This window comes from Leptinotarsa decemlineata, unplaced genomic scaffold (assembly GCF_025532065.1).
Source record: "Leptinotarsa decemlineata unplaced genomic scaffold, Ldec_3_MD MMD2_tig00026328_RagTag_RagTag, whole genome shotgun sequence".
Classification (NCBI taxonomy): domain Eukaryota; kingdom Metazoa; phylum Arthropoda; class Insecta; order Coleoptera; family Chrysomelidae; genus Leptinotarsa; species Leptinotarsa decemlineata.
In genome coordinates, this window is record NW_027412688.1 from 1,557,751 (window position 1) to 1,581,013 (window position 23,263).

The window sequence follows — 23,263 nt, forward strand, 5'->3', positions numbered from 1 at the left end:
AAGCCTGCTATTATTCTCACTTTTTATTCTTGTTCGTCAATTTTTTCCTAGTTATGGAATGAACAGTTTTTGTCTCAAAGTTTTTATTGCGTTGGAACACATGGACCGGCCGCAACGAGTTTTTGCTATTAAGAATTCACTTGTTGGCAGTTCTAGGCGACCTGTTGATATTCGATAATAAAACACAAGGTACACAGTGGCGTAGGCGATATTTTTGTGTGGGTTGAATCTAATTATATAATACAAAAATAATATATATAGTGGATTGGATGAATTTTGCACTAATACAGGGTTCAGCAACATAAACTCAAAGAATAGATAGGAGTATTCATGATAATAAAATAATTTTTACACTTATAACTTTACTAAAACGTGATTTGTACTTCAGTCGAACCCTAGTTTAACTAAGGAAGCTGCTGTGCTGCGAAACGCAACTTAAATAGAGTTATAACTGTGAAAATGGCTTCATCAACATGGATATTCCAAAACAAACACTTTTCTCGAACACCAGAACTGCAACATTCTTAGCGACGCGCTTCTCACCAACCTATTTAGCATCTTTTGAAATTTTCATCAAGTGTGACATTATCTCCATCTTATACCTATATAAAAAAAAAATTTGCCAGTTTTTATGAATACAATATTCTTCAAGAAGTAAAATATTTGTCACATACCAAATACAAGAAGTTCAAAAATGAAAAATGCGTTGCCAAATTGCAAATAATTGTTGCAGAATAGATTTAAAAATATTTTGAGCTACTTGGTCTTGCACACAAAAAATAACGAATTACTTATGCACAAGAAAGTAATTTATGATATAAATATATTTTTACTCTTCGTAAATTCATTCAAGAAGTCAAGTGTCTATTTATCTTTTTCGATTTTTCCATTCTGTTAGGCATGAAAGGTAGAAAAGTACGTTTTTTTTTATCAAACAGAAATGAAATGGAACTGAATACAAGGTTTGAAACAGAAATTACGACTCTATATTTGTAAGAACGTTTCAAAAATATGTTTCCAACCTCCTGCTTCACAAATTTTCAAACTTTACAGATTTGAAGATACTCAAATCTGAGTTTTCTAATTACTGATGCAAAGATGGCAAACGTACATTCAACTGTTCTATTTTTCCTTTTGAAGGTTTGACACAATCATTTCTTGAATTTCTTAAATATAATGAAGTAGAATGTATTTTGAATGATATGCATCATCTCTTTTATTTTTTCACTACCTTGAATCACCAAATATTAACACTCTATATCTGTCATTATGAGATTATGAAAGGAATTCCAACTTTTGGTCATGAACATATGAGACTTGATGGGAAACACCTAATTTCCTCCTGCCATTTCCTTAGTCTCTCAGTAGAAACAATTGTTGAAATAACTGTACGTTAAATTTTTTTATACAAGTTTTCGTAAGCTAGATGTATTCTTCTGTACCATAACTTGTTGAGAAATATCCAGAAATATCGAAGATTTATATTCATCTCATGGTTATTTATCGTATCAACTGAGTATGGCTTTCGTTATAATGAACCACTTTATAAGGGTGTTTCCAGGAGAATTAGAATCTCAACAGAAGAAACGAAAACTGAAGAATCAATCATATTATTTACAGTAACGGAGTAACCTCTAGAGTCCAATTGTTTTCTATTTGATTGAGATGGTACCCGGATAACTTACGAGTCTTGACAGGTTCAAAATTATGAGAAAGACTTTCACATTTGAATCATGAAAGGAATAGAATTAAAAAAGCAGATATTACGAAATCACTTTTCTGGTTTTTCTCTACAAAAGGAAGTTGCTGGTACCCAATAGGAAAAAGGCACTTCATGAAATGAATCTGAGAGAACTGAGTAAAAACTAAGAATCTTAAAAGGTATAAAGTGATGACAAAAAATTAAAAAACAAAAGGATCTCCACCCATTGTGGAGAATTCCAGAATGCTAGGAAACCGGATAATTTACTATACTTCCAATTTACTGTTACAGAATTACTTTTCAATCAGTTATTCTCCAATTGCCAAAAGCTCTTCAAGGAATAAATCAGATGTCATTATTTTTAGATCAAAGCAAAGGGAAAGTTCCATATATTCCTGAAACAGTGAGTGATAGTGGGTTTTCCCTCGTGCTGAGTGCAGAAATAGTTGTTGAAGTAACTATGAGAAACAACCCAACCAACCTCCCTCCAGAACAATTTTATTCAATGCTGATTTATGTAAACTATATTTATTATTTTGCTTTTCCACTTTTAGACCACTGATACTAAAGAAATCCTTTAAAGATTCTAATGATTCGGCATGGAACACTTAGAAACGAAGAAGATACAATAAATATTACTAAAATTTATCCGCATTTGAAAACCTCATATTTCACCTCATATTTCACCCACGATTGCCCATATTTGAACCAGATTAGCCATTTGCCAATGTTATACATCATTTTGCATCATGCTCGGTAGATGTGTGGTAGATGTGTGGCTATTCATCGGCTAAATTGTGGCTTCCATAATCATCAACCACTCCGTAAGTTTCAACCAGGAACCATTAAAGAGCCTCTTTCAAGAATGTTCTTTAACTGATTCATCCCAAAAGGAACCCTGCTTTTACCCACTGAGAAAATGTTTCTCTGAGGAATGAAACTGAGTTCTTTCCTAGTAACCTGAATAATTTTTGAATAATTCCAAAAGCAACCCAGCTGGTAACCGGTACGAAAAAAGTTCTTCAAAGGAATGAATCTGATTGCCCTAATTATTAGGTCGAAACCAAGGGATGATCTCCGAAACCAAAAAAATCCTACCATTCATATAAACGTGCTGCCTCCACAGCTGCTGGTACTGCGTCCACCTGTGCGACTCGTCGGGGGCGGCCGCCTGAACGTGCGTCAGGGTTCCCTGCATGACTCCCACCGGCACCTGGTGGCCCAGAGGGTTGGGGGTTGCCGCTAGAGGCGGCGGCAGCTGGTACTCCATGCCCTGCGGCTCTTTCACCGGTACCACAAAACTCATGCCCGACGACACATGCTAACTCGTAGTCCCGGCAATGTCACACTCTCACTACTGACGGAACACCTCACCTGAGCTCTCTTCTGCAACACGGAAGACCGACTGGACGTGTCGCAGAGACCGCCGCGAAGTGAATGGGCCAATTGCGAGTGGGGGCGAAACACTCTCGGTTTCGCAAATACCGGAAACTACTGGTGTGTTGGGAGGCTCGAGCGGTTTTGTTGTTGTTCTTTCTCTCTCGACGGTGTAGACGAGAGTCTTGGCGGGGATGGGAAAAGAAAATCAAGAGTTTGTGAATCTGGTTGTTATTGGTTAGGAAGAAGATGATCACTTGACTACGGAAGCGCAGAAGGGCCATATATTTTTATTATTTGTTTCTTGGAAATTACGACTTTGAATCTTGAAATTTCGACTTTCAACTCGAAATTTCGACTTTAATCTCGAAATTTCGACTTTTATCTCGAAATTTCGACTTTCAACTCGAAATTTCGACTTATTACTGGAAAAATTCCAGTAATATTTATAAGTTGGGTATTTCAGAAAAAACGATGATTGATAACAGAGGGGCGTAATGCAACGTATTTATTAAAATAATCAATGTTTTTCCAACAATGCAGAAAGAACGACCTATTTTCGTGTATGTATATGGAATTTGAACCATCATCGATGTATCCATTAATTAAATGTTTTCTATCAATAAATGGTACAGCTCTCCACGTCGGCAGGCTCCATATATTACAAAAATACGACGTAATCCATCTTGAGTTTATTCAGGTTGAAGCCTGGCTCCCTTCCCTGTATACCCCTAACTGGCTGGGGTGGGATGGATGAAGATATTATTCATCTGTCAACGGAGGACATAGGGGCCTCATTCGACAGAGTGTCGGGGCCTTTTATATCGGGGAGGGTCGTCTACAGCGTAATCTATAGCTTCCCTGACTAACGGATTTTCGTGAGTTTCGGCGTAATCAAAAACTCGCCGGTTTCTCAACTGGATGGACTGCTGAATGGAAGGCAGCTTCAAATCTCTGCGGATGGCTTCATTCCGCACGAACCACGGAGCATTCACAATCATCCGTAGAATTTTATTTTGTAGAGTCTCCAAGATGGAGATGTTAGTCGGAGCCGCTTGTCCCCAAACGCCTGAAGCATACATGATGACAGACTTGTACATCATGTTATAGATCGTGATTTTATTCTTTAGGCTTAACTTAGATTTTCTATTTATCAAAGGGTACAGGCTTGCCACCCGACCCTGGATCTTTGCCTTCACGCTTAACAGGTGCGGGTTCCAGGTGAGCCTCCGGTCTATAAGAAGACCTAGGTACTTGACCCGCGTTTGCCAATCAATCTCCCTTCCAGAGATTCTTACTTTCATGGCCGGAGAAGCTATCGTTCTTCCCATGGTTATTGCCTGAGTTTTTTCCGGATTCACTCGGATCTTCCACTCGAGGTACCAGCGCTCGAGGTCGCCCAATGCACGTTGCATATAGATGATCCCGAGGTCCCGACCCATGGAAGATGAGAGGAGAGCCGTGTCATCGGCGTAGAGAGATACCTTCACATGCTCGGACCTCGGAAGGTCGCTGGTATAAAGGGAATAGAGCGTGGGAGAGAGCACGGCCCCCTGTGGCACTCCAGCGAGGATCTCTCTGTTGTCAGACAGAGAGCCCTCTACTCTAACCTGAAATGTTCTGTCTTTCAGGAAAGACCCAATCCACCGGATCAGGCCCCGAGGCAGGTCGAACGCGATTAATTTGTGAAGAAGGCCTTCATGACAAACGCGGTCGAAGGCCTTCGAAATGTCTAGTAGGACTAGATGAACTTTTTTGTTCCTGTTTAGCTCCGCGATGGTATTTTCGACCGGTCTCAGAGCCTGCAACTCAGTGGTTACAAAAAGAGTAACAACTTTTATCATCCGAAATTTTTCATCCCGCGCCTCTTGTATAAACCTCTGGACTTGTTCAAATGTAAGAGTTTTCGATTTTTTTGACCCTATAACTTTCATTTTTCCGCTCTAAGAATGCTATTACTTTGATATAATTGCTGGAATTAATACCACTTTTAACGAGCGCACTCCACTTTATCATTGAAAACTTGCTCCACAAAGTTGACGAGTTCCATATTTTTCATTTCTCTTCTAGATGGACTAGGAAGACGGTTCCGCTGAAATTTCTTTCGACGTTTTTAAGTCTACACCAGTAAAAAATTAGAATAAGCGATATCGTAGTCATAATCTCAAGAACTTTAAAAAAAGACTCAAAGCTCTAATGTCAACGAGTCAATAATTTAACATTATAACACTTTACTATCAAATAGGTTTCTATTTCTCAGATTTTGTTTTACCATATAGCGACTATATCATTTTGTGTTATTTTATAGTTATTTTATAATGATTTATTATTCATTTACGATACCTTGCACTTTTTTATAGTTTGAAAGGTTAGGATTAAAAGCAGCTATGATAGCTGAACCTCGCCCATTCATCATACTATGTTTCATCATATCTTTCTATTGTTCATTTTTTTTATTATGATGAATAGAGACCTGTTATTATTATTATTATTATTTTTTTTACCGTAGTGTGCGTTGGTCAGGCTCTATCCCCCGAAGCCCCGATACATTCGGGAGGGCGCGCCAGCATTATCAACCAATGACCACTCCTCACACCGTGGGGTAAGTGATCATTGGGTCCGAGAATCACGTGCCCTGAGCAAACGCAGTGAGCCAAGAATGACAGCCTTCTGCATTTGTGCGGCTAAGATTTCTGCCTTAGTGCGGCAAGCCGGTATGATTTTAAGATTCGAGAGTAGAGAGGACATCATTCCACCAAGGACTCCAATAATCAGAACAACCATCTTGACAGAGTGATCTGGATAGAGTCTGCGGAGTTCGAAGAGAAAATCTCGATATTTTATCCGTTTTTCCTACTCTTTTTTGACGATATTCGTCTCGTCAGGAGCTGAAAACTCCACGACAAATATCGTCTTGGTCTGGTGGTCGAGAAGGACTACATCAGGCGTATTAGCTTGTATGAGCCTGAGGGTGGGGAACGAATAGTTCCAATATTATTATTATTATTACTGCTGAGCCGATTTTTTGGTAACAATTCAATTGAAGCTCTTTTTGCAGCCTCTTCAGTATAGTCAGAAACACAAAATTCCTCACTATTGTTTTTCATTATGCAAGACATTAAACACCAGCAAGAACTTTAAAGGTGACTTTAAATAAAACGCGTCAGTTGTAAACAATACTGTTTGTTGGTAACCGGGTAATTCAGCGTCACCTGACACGGCCACTTCACGGCAAATGCGATAACATGAAAATAGTCAACTGACAAGATATGTCAAAATGTGTTTTTATAGAAATATTAAATTTATCTTTTTTATCATGAAAGCAGAACAGTTGTACAAAAAACTTTGTATGATATTTGTGTTAAAAGTAAGTTTTATTGTGTTTGTGAAATTGCTCAACTCGCTACGCTCGTTACGCAAACTTTTTCACTCACAAAATAAAACCTTACTTTTGAAACTCATATCATAAATATTTATTGTATGATGGGGATTTTGAAAACTTATTCTGATTATAAGTAGTGCTTTTATTTCAACAAGCAGCCATATGAAGATAATAATCTATTTTCTTCAATCTACTGTATTTTTAATTCTCCCTGTGGATTGCGCGACCGTCCACATAAAAATATAGGGGCTCTATCATGTATTCCCTGACGAGACATCAGCATATTTTCTTTGAGAAAAATTGGTAATTTCATGTGAGTAGTTCTTCGAAAGAATAAATACAGATTGAGTTATAAACGATATGCCCAAGAGACACGTACGGTTGATAAACGTATTAGGAAAATTAAATTATTTTTGTAAATGGCGGTAATCCATTCCCATAGAAGGAGTATTACCATAATGTAGTCAATCTTTTTAAAGGAGCCTTATGCATTATTGAAGGGGTGTTTTGGGGTATTGGAAAGATGATACGTTGGGAAAAAGTTGAGAAAATGATCATGTGATGGAATATGAATGTAGTTGTTGAATCGTTCCGAAAAAATCCTATATTTTTATTTGCATTTGCAATAATTTCAATTTAATTTCCGACCTTTTTATACCACTTTCAATGAATGAAACAATCGATAGGAGCGGTAAAAAAATGAAGGAAGTTCCAATTCTCATTTTTCCTAATAATCTCCTACCACGTAGTAACAACGGCTACATCCATCAGTCTATTATTATTGAAATCCTACAATTTCTGACAACGAAACCAATAGGCAGAGTTAACAATAAAATTAATGTGATTATTAAAATTGAGTTGATCATCGATATGGACACGTAGATCCGGGATAGTTTTATCGATACTGTATGCAAATTGAATCTTCTGGTAAAGAAAACTTTGCATTTGGAAATATTTAAATTGAAACGGTTTTTGCGTCCCCAGTCATTCAAAATGTTCAACTGCTGTTGCAATCTAGTACAGTCATCTATATCGATAACAGAGGTGTTAAACTACAAATCATCTGCAACCATTAATCTATTGCAGTAAAGATCATTTATGAAAAGTAGAAGAAAGTAATAATGGTCCAAGATAAGATCCTTGAGGTTCTTCACTAGTGTCAGAATAAATATTTGAAGGGACACCGTTATATCAGACACACTGTTTCTTCCAATCAAGATATTATTTCAAACGATGAATATAGATTTCATTGAAACCCATACCAGCAAGTTTATGAATGAGAATCGCATGACTAATTTCACCGAAAGTTAGAGAGAAGTCTGTGTACACGACATCAACCTGCCCCTAATGGTCTAGTGTTTCACATAAAATCTGATCAAAAACAACCAAGTTACTGATTGTAGATCTATATTTCATGAAACCAAGTTGATGATCGAAAATAACATGCTTGGTTGACAGGTAAATGAGGTTGTACTTAATCACCTCTGAGAACTGAAATTGGTCTATAGTTACTACTAAATTTACATTCTGCGATTTACTACTTGGACAAACTCAAAAAAAAATTCCAGGTTTCTGGAAAAACTGCCGCCTTCAGAATTAGATTGAAAATAATTTGTAGTGGATGTAACAATATACTCGAACAGTTCTTCATCAGAAATGAGGGTATTTCATCAGGTATTGAAATTAATTTTTCCTAAGTTTTCCACCAGCTTGTAAGATTTCAATTTCAGTAATACGTTAAAAATATGTTGAAATATGTTTTTTCGTTAACCAGCTGTCTCACCCCTACGAAAGACAACTCTCAGTCGAAACTTGTGCGAGCTAAGGACTAACGAGGTCTTACCTTTTAACGTGTGATCCCTAACACGTTCGTACGTAACACGTCCCTAGGTTCGACAATTACATTCATTGGATATTTATGATCAAAGCTGAAAACAAAGTTGTCATCTTTCGTTTTGAGTGATGAGATCAAGATTCGATAAAGAACGCAGTGTAACGTTTGGAGTCAGATCAGGGCCGTCGGCATGGGGGGGATGGGTAGGGAGCCTCCCCCATGCTTTTTCGACTTGGGAAAAGTTAGGACAAAGTTGGGAAATTTTGAGCCGTGAAGATAGAAAAAAATAATAGTAAAAAACAATAAGCACAATATTATTTAAGTGCTGTTCCCTTTCATTTGTATTGAAAATTCATATACATGGTGGATATGGTGGAAGATCAAGGACCTTGGTCCAAAGTGGAATAATTTCCATTATTATTTTTATAATTATCAAAATTTATTTTTGTTTGTGCATACCCTAACGGGCATAAGCATTCAGCCAAACTTTGGATAGGTAAGTAAGAAAATTAATATATTATAGCAGTAACTGATCCCTCGGCTTTCATTTTTGCTGGTGGGGTTTGGAAAATTTGGATTTTCTCCCCCCCCTAGTTTTTAGTTTCAGTACGGCCCTGAGTCAGACAATTCAATTTGTATCAATAAGTAGTATTTTGATAGGAAATTATGAAAATATATAATTTTTATATCACTAGAATATATATGGTCTCTCATTTATAACTGTCTGGAGGAAATTTAACCGCATAGATTCCTATCCCGGGGGAATTAGGAGATAAAAAGTAGCTTAAGTTACTTCTGAGTAACATACATTTTTGATAGTGGTAGAACTATTGAAATACGTTCAGTACTTTAACAGAATATCGATCATAGCTGATTTGAATAGATTGAACGTAAAATAAATTCAATCAAATTTTTCACATCAACCTTTTCTGTAGAAGAAAATGAATATTTCGAAATGAATTTCGAAACATCAATCTCTCCCACCTACATACACAGTACGCTCTGGTGAACGTTTATCGGAAAACAACTACTTCCCCGGCTAATACAACGCTGGATATTGAATTATATTCGTCACAAGATACCTCACAAAGGTATTGTTCATCCAGCAGCAAGGTCATGCTAAAATTATTCAAGTAGATCACCTGCAGACCGCGGTTTCGAGGTATTACCTCTCGTTAGTACAGGGAAGATTCTTCCCAGATGGTCTGGGAGTTGATTCATTTGAACACGGCTCCGCTACATATATAAAACCTACGTCTGAGAGGAAGATTTACCAGTAACAACTCCATCTCGTGAACAAAACCCCAAACGAGGATAGATACATATAAGTGGTTGTGAACGTATTCTCATTAAAATCGTTTGGGCTTGTTGCAATGAGAAACATATCATCTGAAATAGAAGATGTCAAAATACTCTTCAAATAGCCAATCTACCCGTACGAAGCCAGAGAAAATCAGATATAATCGAGAATTTGAAGAAACCGTTCAATTATTGGGAAGCTACATCATCCAGAAGTAACGTAAATTTTTTTTTCCGATATACCCACGGGATGAGAATCTTCGCGGGTGAATTTTATATCTGCAGTTCACGAGGAGTTATCCGCAGTTCAAGCTATTTTATATAACGAAAATCTATAATTACTGTAGTTCAATCTACGAGTCGTGAACTTGAACTATATGTCTACTATAAATTGTACCCGTGCATTGACGAGGCTTGATGCTAGTCATTGATATTCGTGGTACGACTTTTCTATAGATAACTTGGCTTCTCCTCATCATAACAGATGGATGAACGAATGCATAAATGAGTTATGGAGCAGTTAAATTATACACAACCATGCATAAAATAGAAAACAAACCTGAATTATGCAGAAACCTCCGCTGGAACTGTGGGACCCCGTTGGGCTCGTAGTAGGACGACGATGTACACTGTCTTGAAGGGGCTGGCGACCAATTGTGATAGGAAGAAGAGCTGCTCACCGCATTTTCGAAATAGTGTCCACCGTTCGGACAATCCTGGTTCGGAAAACTCATGGAAATGTATCCATAGTTATCCCGAGGCCAAGTAGATGCCGCAATTTTAAAACTGTTCGGTTCACTGAAGAAGTTTCGAGATAGTTTTTTAAAATGTCTTTACTGCTTGGAAGGGTTGATACTACTTGGGAGATGAGACGAGAATTAGTAGAAGGTATTTTACAAAAACCTTATTTAAGTTGTTCAAGATGTATGAGATGGGAAGAAGGATCGTGAAAATACACCAAGGCACGAGCTAATGATTTTTTATAGATAGTGAAAAAGTACCTAATTGATTGATACCGACTTCGCTGTGTAGATACGAGGAATCGAAATATTTGGTAAAATTTTGGGTAGGCTGAACCTTCCGAATTTGGAAAAAATTAGTAGTTTGATGTGTATACTACGAATTCGAAAAAATGGAGTGCACTTCATTACTAGTGGCATTTGGAAAATTAAGGTTGGTTGGTAAGCCTGTTCTAGAATTTTAGGACTAAGCACTAAGGCACTGGGCCTAAGGATTAAGTGGGGAATGGGAAAATACCAGCGTGGTCCAAACAGAACTGGCTGGTATCTCAATCGCCACGAAACAAATAACCAGGAAAGGAATTTCTAGCAAAACCTTAGCAATCTGCACTGACAGCAGACAAGCCCTATTAGCCTTGAACAGACAACGTGTAACCTCAGGGCTAGTACTAAGGTGCCACCAAGATTTAGCCAAAGCCTCGATAGATAATAACATTATTCTGAGGTGGGTTAAAGGGCACGACAGGAGTAAAGGTAATCGCATTGCCGACTCTCCAGCCAAGGAAGCGGCTGGACAGAGAATTTCAGGACCCAGAGGCACCTACGGCCTGATGACTTCGACAATCGCGGAACTAGCCAAACGTCACTCCTATGCTCAATCCCTAAAGAGATGGGATGGAATCAAAGGATGTAATCTTGCCAGGATCACCCTGGGCGACTCTGGGAAGCTGGCGCTAAAGAAGTATCTGGCGATGACCAGGAAAAATCTACGCTTAACAGTAGAATTTCTGACTGGTCACTGTCAACTAAGAAAACACCTCCATACTATCAGGCTAGTGGACACACCTCTATGCAAGATGTGTGAACACGAAGATGAGACTGTCAGGCATGTCCTGTGCGAGTGTTCGGAGTTATCCTCAATGAGAGAGTGTGTGTTCCGCGAGTCTAGGCCTACACCTGCCGATATAAAGGAGATGTCTCCGAGTAACTTCTCCACCTTCCTGGAAAGGACAGGATGGACGATGACCTAGGAGGACAACTCCTCGGGAGGATGTACAGCGGATCACATGTGGCCTCAGTGCTGTGGGCCTACACTCCCCCTCCCTACTCTATAGATACATATACAGAACCTCGTTTAACGTCAAAATGGGCATTCAAATCATACGAATCCGTTTCTTGACACTATTAGGAACGAAAGATGGATGTCAAAAATAAATTAACAATGACTTGCTTATATATGCCGTAAAATATACCAAGTGAGTATGCAATTAAGAATGATTTTGTAGATGATCCAGTATGTTGTAGGACCTCAAAGTGAATGGGCAAACTGTATCATCGATGTTTTGTCATTGAATACTTTGAAACATACTGGAAGAGTAAAAATCTGCTCGTTTTTTTGAACTGTTAGAAAGATCCATGCTTTTTGTACAACTTTTTAGTTGGGATCGAAAGAATGCACCTCATGTATATAACTGGAAAACTGTTTTTCTGTTAACAAGCTGTCATCCCCCTACGAATGGCAACCCTCAGAAGTCGAACCTTGTGCAAGCTAAGGGTCTTACCTTCCAACGTGCGATTCCTAGCACTACTATGAAACAATTGAAAAAAACTGTACAGTTATTGGTTGGATATGGAAAACGGTTTTGCTGAAAGAGAAAATTATTTCAGTCGGTGCATTTTACAACGAATTTATGGAGATTTGAACGGAGTTCCATGAAAAATATAATTGAATGTTCATATGAATGAAATGGATGAAACCATTATATTATTCATTTCGGTCAAAGGAAGGGGGAATTAAGTTGAAGTTGAAGTGTTTGCAACAACAATAACTTCCACTAACTGCATTGAAGAATGCAGATTTGAATGTGATTATTTGCTGTACAGATGTGATAATATGCGAAAAAATGGAGTATTAAAGGAAAAAGTAGTTTAGCAATTCCACACGAGCTGCTCGAAAAACCACCTTTATGGAATGCAACAATGCAAATCAAACGAATTTATGAAGAATGGAAATAAACAAACAATAGTCATGCACCTTCATGGATCATATCCATTGTTATTTCCGGTAAAATACGATAACGTTTATTGAGTGGAATGTTTCGTTAGAACAAATATTTTGCTAGGTACCTACTAACATGTTTTTTGTTAACATCCGAATTCGGGAATATTGTGTCGAAAAATTGAGCGTCGAAGTTCTGCTTCACCCACTCTCTCCGACCGACTACCACCTTGTATAACACTTCGATAACTGTCACTTCGGTAGAACCTTCGCCAATCAGGATCAGACAAAACGGCTTTCGTCGACTTCAGTGAATCTCGAGTACAAAATTGTGTACGACTTGTGTTACGTTGGCAAAAGTTTACTGGTTCGAATGGAGTCTATTTCGATTGAATTGAATAAGTATTCACTTAGATATCATAGTTTGAAGTAACAAATCAGGGAACGGCGCAGAATAATCACACAGTAACACACTGTGTAACAACAGATAGTTGTTGGTTAACAGATGAATCAAAAACACCTTCAGGTTCTGGTGCAGGTGTTTTCAGTCGCAGACCCACGACAGAGATATCAACCTGCCTAGGAACCATATGACTGTATTTCAAGCAAAAATTCACGCTATTGAATTGGAGAGATTGGAAGAGTCCAACCTTATACAGAACTCGATGAAAATATTCTCGGGCAGTCAAGCGGCGTTGAAAGCTCTTGGCTCCCACCAAACAACAACTGAATTGGTGGCAAATTGCTAAAAACGACTCTCCTCGATGGGGAAACTTAACAGATTGCCTCTGGTCTGGATTCCTAGCCATCCTGGCTTGTAAGGCAATGAGGCTGCTGACTCCCTTGCAGAGGAGGGTACTGCAAGCAGCTTCATCGGACCAGAACCTGTCATTGGCAAAGCTTTAGGCTTTGCCAAACAAACATCGAACACCAGCATGGCAAGAAGATTCATGGACTTCTGGCAGAATCTTCCAGGATTGGCTCCCTCCAAAGCGTTTATTCACCCTTCGAAGCTTGATACCAAAGAGTCGTTGGACTACAGTGGCGATGTCTAACAGGCCTTCTTACAGGTCACTGTCATTTGAATCATCATATGCAGAGACTTGGGCTGTCCTAAGACAGTGTCTGTCGCCTCTGTTTCGAAAATGATGAAACAGCAGAGCACATACTTTGTGCCTGCCCCGCTGGGGACCGAATCAGGTTCTTAGAGTACGGCAGAGCCGTACTCATACCATCTGACCTGAAAGACCATTCACCATACAAACTAATCGGCTTCGTTGGGAAGCTGGGTGTATTTGGTCGACTGTGAATGGGTGTGAGCCACAATAAACTCTTATGGGTTACGGTGGAGGGTCGAATAGACCCACTCACTTCGGACCTAAGCTAACCTAACCTAACACACTGCATACATTCCATTCAGAAGACACTTGAACAAAATAGGGTTATAAAAAATCAGGCAATGCAACAACTCGTCGTAGAGTTTATTCACCATACAAATTATGTCCTGAAAAATATGACAAATATCCAACAAATTATCTTTACGAACTGAAACAGAAAATAAAATAGTTGCAATGGATGTCTTGAACATAAAGAGAAAACACTATCACCATATCAGGTTGCTGTTTTCAAGATACTTGAAACGAAATGGACAAAATATACAGCTTTCAAGAAGAGATAAAAATCTATCGTTCCCATTCCCATTTGTTTTCCAGGAAAATCCAGGGGAAAATGCATAGCTACAGGATCAGTTAAATCAACACTTCATTTTATGTATAATTATGTCTAATCCATTATCAATATATCAATAAATACATTGGGGTTTTCAATTCTCTTTATTTCAATCGAAAAGTGAAAGGTATCAACATATTCTGGAATATTTTGTATGTTAGTTCGTATTGAAAAAACACTTCGATGTGAGATTTCTACTTTACAGTTCATGAAACAGAGACATGTGTTTCGCTATACAATAACTTCTTCAGACGTCGCAATGTATTGTCACAATGTGTTATAGCGCCTTAAGATTCTATTTTATAGCAAAACACGTGTCGCGGTTTTTCTAATATGTCGAATAAAAATCTCACAATTAAGTGTCTTTCATCAAGTGTAGGTCAGTTCTTTCGTATATATGTTAGTTGGTGTATTTTCACGACTTTTTTGTAAAACACAAAGACTCTTCACATGAAACGATTCTGAGATCATCTTCATATTTAAAACAATATTCTGGAAAAATATGGAACTAGAATGTACTGAAATTGAAAGTGCAAATATATCCTACATAGTACTGACACTTGATTTCTCATAAGAGATCAGCTACAAATCAATTTCTTCATTTTCATATTTCTCAAAAAGTTACATTCCATTGTCGATGTTTCTGGGTCAAAAAAATCGTACTATCATAAATATATAATGGACGTTTTGTATAGAGGTATAGAACTTTGAGTTGGCAACACTTTCATAACTGACAGCCATTTTGTCATGTGTCAAGTGATTTATGTTCAGTTGGGTTTGGCATTTCAACATAAATAGACAGACGCCTGAACAACGTTTCCAAATTGCAGTGCCTTTGCGAAAGAAGCGATTCACATTGGATTTGAATCGTTGGAAGAGAGACAAATCTCCAACCTTTCTTTGATGTTCCAAAGAAGGTCTGATGATTGTGCATGATTGTGCCAAGACATATTGATGTCCATTTCAACCCCCAACAAACTTGTCGAAGCAGAAAGCGGAATTGTCTAATCTGACATTATTATATCCGGTTCGGAGGCGTTTATCTTTTTGTAGAAAACCGATGCCTGGGTTTTGTGGCATTGAATTGAACCTACTTTCTAAAAAACGATGCTAGTCAGAACGTTACAGTCAATGGTAACCGCAGTATAGCAATGATTACTGACTTTTTTGTTCATCAATTGAACAACCATAATGTGCAGGAGCTGTAGATTCAACAAAACCCCGCAACATGTCACACAGCTCGTGATACAACTGGTTTATTGAAGAAAACGTTTGGTTACCGCATAGTTTCAGACCCGTGAATTGGCCTCCAAGATCGCGCGATTTAACGCCGCTAGACTATTTCCGTTAGTCGCTAGTCTTCGCTGATGAGCCCGAAACGATTGACCACTTGGAGGACAATATTCCCCGCGTTATTGCCGATATACGGCCACAAATGTTGGAAAAAGTAATCGAGAATTGGACCTCCAGATTAGACTACGTTTGAGCCAGCCGTGGCGGTTATATGCCATAAGTCATATTCAAATTATAATGTCAGAAGATTATTTTTCGATTGAAGTAAATTTCATGTCAATTTAAGAATTCATGTTTGTTTCATTTCATGTCAATAATGGAATAAAAACACGCCCTTTATAAAGATTACGTACTGAAATATGCCCCAAAATTTTGTATAATAATTTCTGATGAATTTTCAGTTTATATGCCATAGAAGGAAAAGTAGGATATTGATAATAACCATTTTATTGTCAAATGTATTTTGATATGGTATGTTCAGTTTTTTGTTAATTTAAAAATATTGATTAATCTGTACTCGAAGAATCATTTCACAGAGAAAAGTGTCTTTGACGTTTTTTACGCTTTATAAGTACATAAATTATGATGAAAAGATTCGAAAGGAATGTGACATAGGACAAGTGATACTATATTGTGAGATTTCACTAAAATGTTACTTTATTGCATCTTAATAGTCCACAAAACCACGCTTTACATACATGTATTCAACAGGCCTGAAGAAGCTACTGTGTAGTGAAACACGTGCGCTGGTTTTGTAAACCGTTGAGAGAAATCTCACAATTGAATATTTGAATACTTCATAATGGATTTTCATCGAATTTCGACCAATTTCATTACTTTTTTCATAAACTACACCTTACGATTTGAGCTTCACGAACTTTATTTTCAAAAATATATCACATGTTTCACTGTAACAGTAGCTGTTTCGTAGTGAATAACATACTAGTACATACTAATCTTCATTACGAAAAAACTACTTTGATAGCGAAACATGTCGTGATATATTTTTGAAAATAAAGTTTGTGAAGAGCAAAGTGTTAGATGTAAGTTGTGAAAATACAATGGATCTTCATCAAGCAACGGCCGAATCAATCAGACAATTTCATCACATAACACATTTTTTCTTTCATTCTCGAATCTGTTGCAAAAGCGATGTAATAACAGAAGCCCGATTTTTCAAATCAATGCTACTTTCCCGAAAACTGAATTAAAATGTATCCAATATAATTCGTTAAAAAAATTTCTTCGAGTAAATCAATACAAAATATATAATGAAGCCATGTCCACTTTGCGAACATTTTTTGATTCATACTCTGTAAAGTGTTTACAGTGAGAAATAATTCCTCACTGTTATCAGGATAACCCAAGTCAGTCTTGATTGTTACATGTCAGATTGATATGACACGTTCTCCTGACAACGCTCCGCCGAAGAATCGCGTGCAATATCCAAGTAACCCATTGTCGGCGTTTCCATAACAACAAAACAGAAGCACTGCATAATTATTGCTGTCAGCTTACCCAACGAAAATAGTTTTATTGTTGATTGTTATAGTATAAACAGTTCAGATTTATTAAATATTGAATATAAGGGAATATAAAGTTTAGAGTTGGAAAATACACCTCCAGAAATTGTTCAGAAATCAATATATGTTTGCAATAATTTTCTACCAAGCACATCGAGAGAAAAATATGAAATCGCTTACAGGAACTTTATGGATTGGAAAATGAAAGCCAAGGTAAATTCTTATTCCCAAAATACCTTGTTACTTTATTTTGAGGAGTTGTCAAGAAGATTGAAATCATCAACATTATGGTCTCAGTACTAGATGCTGAGGAGTACCTCAATTATTAAAAACCGTGTTGATATATCAAAATCCATGAAACTACGTGCATTTTTAAAACGCAAATCTAAAAAATATGCTCCAAAACAGTCGAAAACATTAACTTCTGAAGAAATTCAACAATTTTCAAAAGATGCACCTGATGAAGATTTGCTGATAAAGGTAAGAATTGAAAATTTTTAAATTGTTATCGAAAAATGAATGTTTGGTTTTGATTTGAGGCTTCTTTAGCTAATGGCCTCACAGGGCCATTAGCTAAAGCTAATATTTCAATTACCGAAAACATGTTGAAACAAAACAACCTACCAGGAATCACTTTACAAAATTGTTCAAATATAACTGTTAATTATTACTTTAAATAAATTATATAAATGAGTTAATGACATACAAGTATTATTATACAGGGTGTAACTGAATAAGTGTAAAACATCGAAAAAAAGATAGGATCTTTCATACAAAGAAATTTCATTGGAGCATCCCTTGTTAAGATACAGCCCCTTAAATGGGGTACATAAAAATTGTATAACAATTTTTTTCACAAGCACTAAAGAAGTTACAATATTGAAATTAACCTGACGTTTTGTACTACCGAAAACACACTCAGCCAGAAATTTATTTGGTTTACCCCATGGTTGTAAGGGGTAGAAAACGCAACCCCTAAAATTTATTTCCAATGTAACTTTTTGTCTTATCATTTATTCACCATTTAAAAATTTATTTCCGATAGCCTATTCCATTCTAAACAAAAAATGTATCTTGGGTTTTTTGCCCAAAATGAACCAGTTCGTAGCAAAAAATTATTTTACGAACAACTACAGAGATACATCGTCATAAATGCGAAAATACGAAACTAATCTATCTAGTAGGTCGCTATTAGCGATAGTGACAATTAAATTGGTATGATGCTGTCAGTTTGTGAATTTTCGAAATTGAATTAATACTAATTGTGTGTTGTTGTTCTGTTCTTAATGTGTAACTTTAATAATTCACTTGTTATTAAAATGGCATACACAAATGAGGAAATGGCTGATATGCATTACGTTTACGGTCTGTCGCAGGGGAATGGGTTAGAAGCTTCTAGAAGATATGCTGAAATGTATTCTCAACGCCAGCATCCTTCACATAGAATATTTGCTCGACTTCATCAACGATACGAGAATATAGTTCATTCGACAAAAGAACGCAGGATTGTGGTCGCCATCGAGAAGTACGAACACCACAGCTTGAGGAAGCAGTACCTAATTTGATTGAAGAACAACCTACTATCAGTACTAGAAAGATTGCTTTCCAGCTGAATGTTGATCATATGACGGTATTTCGAATTTTAAAGAAACAACTCTTATACCCTTACCATCTGCAACGAGTACAGGCACTGTTACCGCGAGACTTTCCGAACCGTCTTGAATTTTGCAATTTTATTTATTTTACAACCAAATAAATTTCTGGCTAGGTGTCTTTTTAGTAGTACAAAACGTCTGGTTGATTTCAATATTGTAACTTTAAGCCCTTTCAAGGGGCTTTATCTTAACAAGGGATGCTCCAATGAAGTTTCTTGATATGAAAGATCCTATCTTTTTTTTGATGAGGAATCACCTCCTTGAATGTTTTACATCTATTCAGTTACACCCTGTATATGTATTTTAATTTTCAATACTTGAAAACAACGCAACCGTAGAAAAAGTACAGTGTGCAATGCCTGAGAAAATGACATATTTCTCACTCGCTTGATTTCCGGCTTCGGCTCGTGCCAAGAAACTTGTGCCCTCGTGAGAAATATGTCGTTTTTCTCACTTGTTGTACAATTCTCTATCGGACTTTCAAAAAGCGGGTGTGGATTTGAAAAATCGGATATTCGTTTACAAACTGTGCCTTATCCATTCATACCATTCCTCTCAATCTCCACAACTCTCTATTGCGGCAAAAAAGATGATAACACACAAATTATAATTTTATCAAACACGAAAAATTATAATTGGAAAGTTACGACCCCAAAAGAATGATTTATAATGGTTATTCACTATGATTTTCGGCTTGTCACTACTGCAAGTCACACCAAATACACCACCGGATACGAGGAAATATCGGCAAACACTGAATGACTATTCCTGCAGACGCGTAAAGGGATGACGGGGTGGATGTCGTGGAGCACACTAGATTACACGTGGGCCTCGGTATCACGTTTCTAACAACGTGAAGGGACGCGTGGATCGCTGATAAATGCAGGTACGTCAAAAGCTTTTGCTTCATTATCGTTTCTACTGTATGTCGAGAATCTTGCCGTGTTGATTGATATTCGTTAGGTGAGGACGCTGAATCCGATTTTGATATCACTGGGTAATCATGAATATTAGAAAATAGGCCAGGTCAGGGGTGGTCTGCCTAGCCACCCCTTGCCTGGGAAGTTATTTGTCTAAAAGGTATATAATTCGCTTCACTACTTCACATAATTTTGATGAGATCATGCATTGCCCTAATTTCAGTACGGAACTGAAACCTCTTCGAAACAAGCCGAGATATGTGGATATTCATCAGTCTCCTATCAAGGTTGATTCACAAGTGATTGATCCACCTTCTTCTTTTTCAGTGCGGTCAGTGGACTCAGGTCATTCTTGCCCCCAAAAAATGAGTTGCAGTCCTCGTGAAACTGGTACACTTTCAGTGGAAGAGCTTCTTGAAGCAAGAGCCGAATCGATCCCTCTACGAAACCCTTCTTCACTTGGAAGGATCGATCGCAGCTTGAGAAATGGTTCTTATGGAGATTCTGTGAAACATGTTCTTCCTTACGAATCAGTAGATAGTTGTCCTGAAAATCTAGAGAAGAAAATTGGATTGGATAATTTAGAAAACACTTCCTACACGAATAGCATTTTACAAGTGTTGTTCATGACGAAGAATTTCAAGAACGAAGTTTTGATGATGAACGAAAACGGGAATGTTTCCTACTAATTCATCAAACTCAAACACCTGTTCATGCAGCTGCAGTTTCGTAAGAAGGTATAATCTTTCCCTCCAACCGATTTCCTGGAGTCTTTGAAGTCCACTAGATACTCGTTAGGACAACAAGAGGATTGTTCCGAATTCTTGGGGTTCTTGTTGAATACTCTTCGTGAGCAAAACAATAGCAAAATCAATACTCCTGGCCGCTCTGGACTGAATGATTCCGTACAACCCATCTCGTCTTGTGTTTGTAAATCTTTTGCTGGAAAAATCCTCACTGGTTTACTTTGTGGTAAATGTTCAAGAAGTACTGAAAACTTATGTGAATTTCTGGAACTCCATCTAGCTTTTCCTAATACGACTAATAACCAGTCCGTGCAAAGCTTATTGTTGAATCATCTGAAAATGGAATTTTTAACAGGTGATGATCGACTGTATTGTCAAACATGCGCCAAACTAACTGACTGTTATAAGGAAACAAGTATATCTGAGGCTCCAGTCAATCTAATAATAACACTGATGATTTTCAAACAAGACTCAACCTCTAACGGAAGCAAGAAACTCTTTGGAAGGTTCGAAATAGATGAACATTTCAACCTAGCAGACCCCTATTATAATATTCATGCAGTCATTGTTCACTGTGGTTCTGGCTTTGAATTTGGTCATCATTACGCCTTGGTCAAAGAAGAAACGGACTGGTTTAAGTTTGACGATAGTCGTGTCACGAAGTGTTCTGGCGATGCATTGAATTTATTGGAGCCTCTGGAGACACCCTACATTTTGTTTTATAAGAGAGAGGACATTGTTAGATCAAGATCTTCAGATGATGTGGTGCTGCAGGTTTTTCCGGGTTTTCCTGCAGCTGAAAAAGCAAATGCGCCACTAGAATCAATGGAGTCGCCCCGGAGCGTCGATTAATTTTTATTGTTGTTTTTATTTTATTTTTATAGTTGTTTTAATAACATTATGAATGTTAAAATAATAATAATAATAATAATATGATACTTTATTGTCATTAAGGATATGACCTCTTGAGGTATGAGGTTGGATTCCTCCAATCTCTCCGCATACTATTCAATAGCGTAAATTTCGGCTTGAAATACAGTTGCATAGGTTCATAGACAGATTGATATCTCTGTCCTGGGTCTGCGACTGAAAACACCTGCACCAGAACCGGAAGGTGTTTTTTAATTAGAACTTCCATTGTCTAATATTAAATAACATGATTTGAAATCTACGAAACAACATTAAAATTAAACACTTACATGGAACACTGTCATCCTCAATGACGGACATCGATGTTTCGGACACTTGCATTATTGCCTCTTCAGCATCAATCTGGGTAACATTACGAGGCGAAGCACTCAGTTCATTAACAGAAATCAATCTCTTCTAAAAATACTTCCTCCAGTTTGAACTTTTCATAATATTCACGTTTCAGTTGAGATAAAACAATAAAAGACTAATCAGTCGAGTACCAATGAAAGCAAATCATACGTTCGTATACTTCCATTAAGCTTATTAATCAACAAACATGAGTTAATATGTGCAGTCATAATACTGTTAATTATTGAAAATCTATTACGTGACTGGGGAAAAGTGATTGAACCAAGTTTTATAGTTTTTTTCGTTTGTAGCTCATTTATTTCCTAATATAAATAATACAGTGACGTATCAACGATTTCCGATAAGTATGATTAGTATAAAATTGAACAAAAGTCATTTTTGTGGGAGAATTCAGGTTTTTATCGACCGTTTTTTGGCGTTTTTCTTCCACAATACGAAGAATATAAAAATTTCAATAGGGAGCTTCAAATAGGCGAAAAAACAGTTAACTTTTCAGTTTTCCCCAATAAGTTACTATAAAAATTCAAGGTATTTTTCACAAAGTGAAATGTATTCATCAGTAACTTGTCGTATTCAATAATTTTGCCTATTAAACGTTTCCACGCTGAAATCTGCCTCCGTCCTCAATTTTGCTGACTGTAGAAGGTGAAAAAACCCAAATAAGTATATTGAAGTATCGAATTCAATTCATTGGTCTTTCTTTTGAAAAATCGCAACAGAGTTATTGAAAGTAGAATAATAGTATTCTTTGGAAGGCTGGCTTTACGAGGAAGTCAATGTTTGATACTGTTTTTTATGTGTACAACCTTCCACAATATGCAAAATAAACAAATTAAAAACAATAGCTGAAAATAACAATTACATTAAGCAGAAAAACCGTGAAATGAGATTATAATGAAATGAAATATGACTTCGCGGAAGTTGGCCATTATTCGCTTGAATATGGGTTTTCATATGTTGCGTCTCTCCACTCCAGCTTAGCTGCATACATTGTTGGACAACATGTATGCGACTTCTTTGAATTTCCTCCTAAACCAGTGTTCCATCTATGTATGATCTCAGCTTGGGACCACTCGATGTTGTGTAGATGGGTCCAACGTGATCTGCTATTCCGGATTTGCTGGTTTCCCTCGCTGTGTGTGTCTTGTGCTCGGCAATGCGAACTTCGAATAGCCTCTTAGTTTCACCGATATAGGATTTTTTGCACTCACAGGGTATCCGGTGAATGCAATTGTTGGAATTGCAGTCCGCGTTTGGTGGCCTGGTTTTCGCGAGGCTGCTACGGATAGTTTTCCCAGATCTGATGCAGGTCCTGATGTTGCACTTGGACCCAATCCTTCTCATCTTCTCCAATAATCTTCTGATGTAGGTAAGTGCAAGCACTGGTTGTGATGGCTTCTCTTACTTGCCAAGCTCTTGCTGTCTTCTAGCCAAAGTCTGTTTCACCATCGCTTTGGAGTAGCCATTCCGTTGGAAATCATTTAACAATGATCTCTCCTTGCCCGAAAAATGGACTTGGTGTTTTTTCAAAATCTGGTAAAACTTCCTTTCAATTAATGCAGTAC

General features: G+C 37.4%; 1 protein-coding gene across 4 annotated transcripts in view; it reads right to left on the reverse strand.

Moving 5' to 3' along the window:
- Pdp1 (PAR bZIP family member Pdp1) overlaps positions 1-23,263 on the reverse strand; it is a 211,514-nt gene that overhangs the window by 115,346 nt on the left and 72,905 nt on the right. Inside the window, exon 1 of one of the 4 annotated variants that reach the window (XM_074182528.1) lies at positions 2,801-3,189. The exons of 1 other annotated variant lie outside the window; for it this stretch is intronic. In XM_074182528.1, coding sequence (XP_074038629.1) covers positions 2,801-3,008 — 208 coding nt within the window. In that variant the 5' untranslated portion in view covers positions 3,009-3,189. Of the gene's footprint in view, positions 1-2,800; positions 3,190-23,263 lie in introns of those variants that run through there. 2 more of the 4 variants (XM_074182527.1, XM_074182529.1) reach the window with 2 other exon arrangements.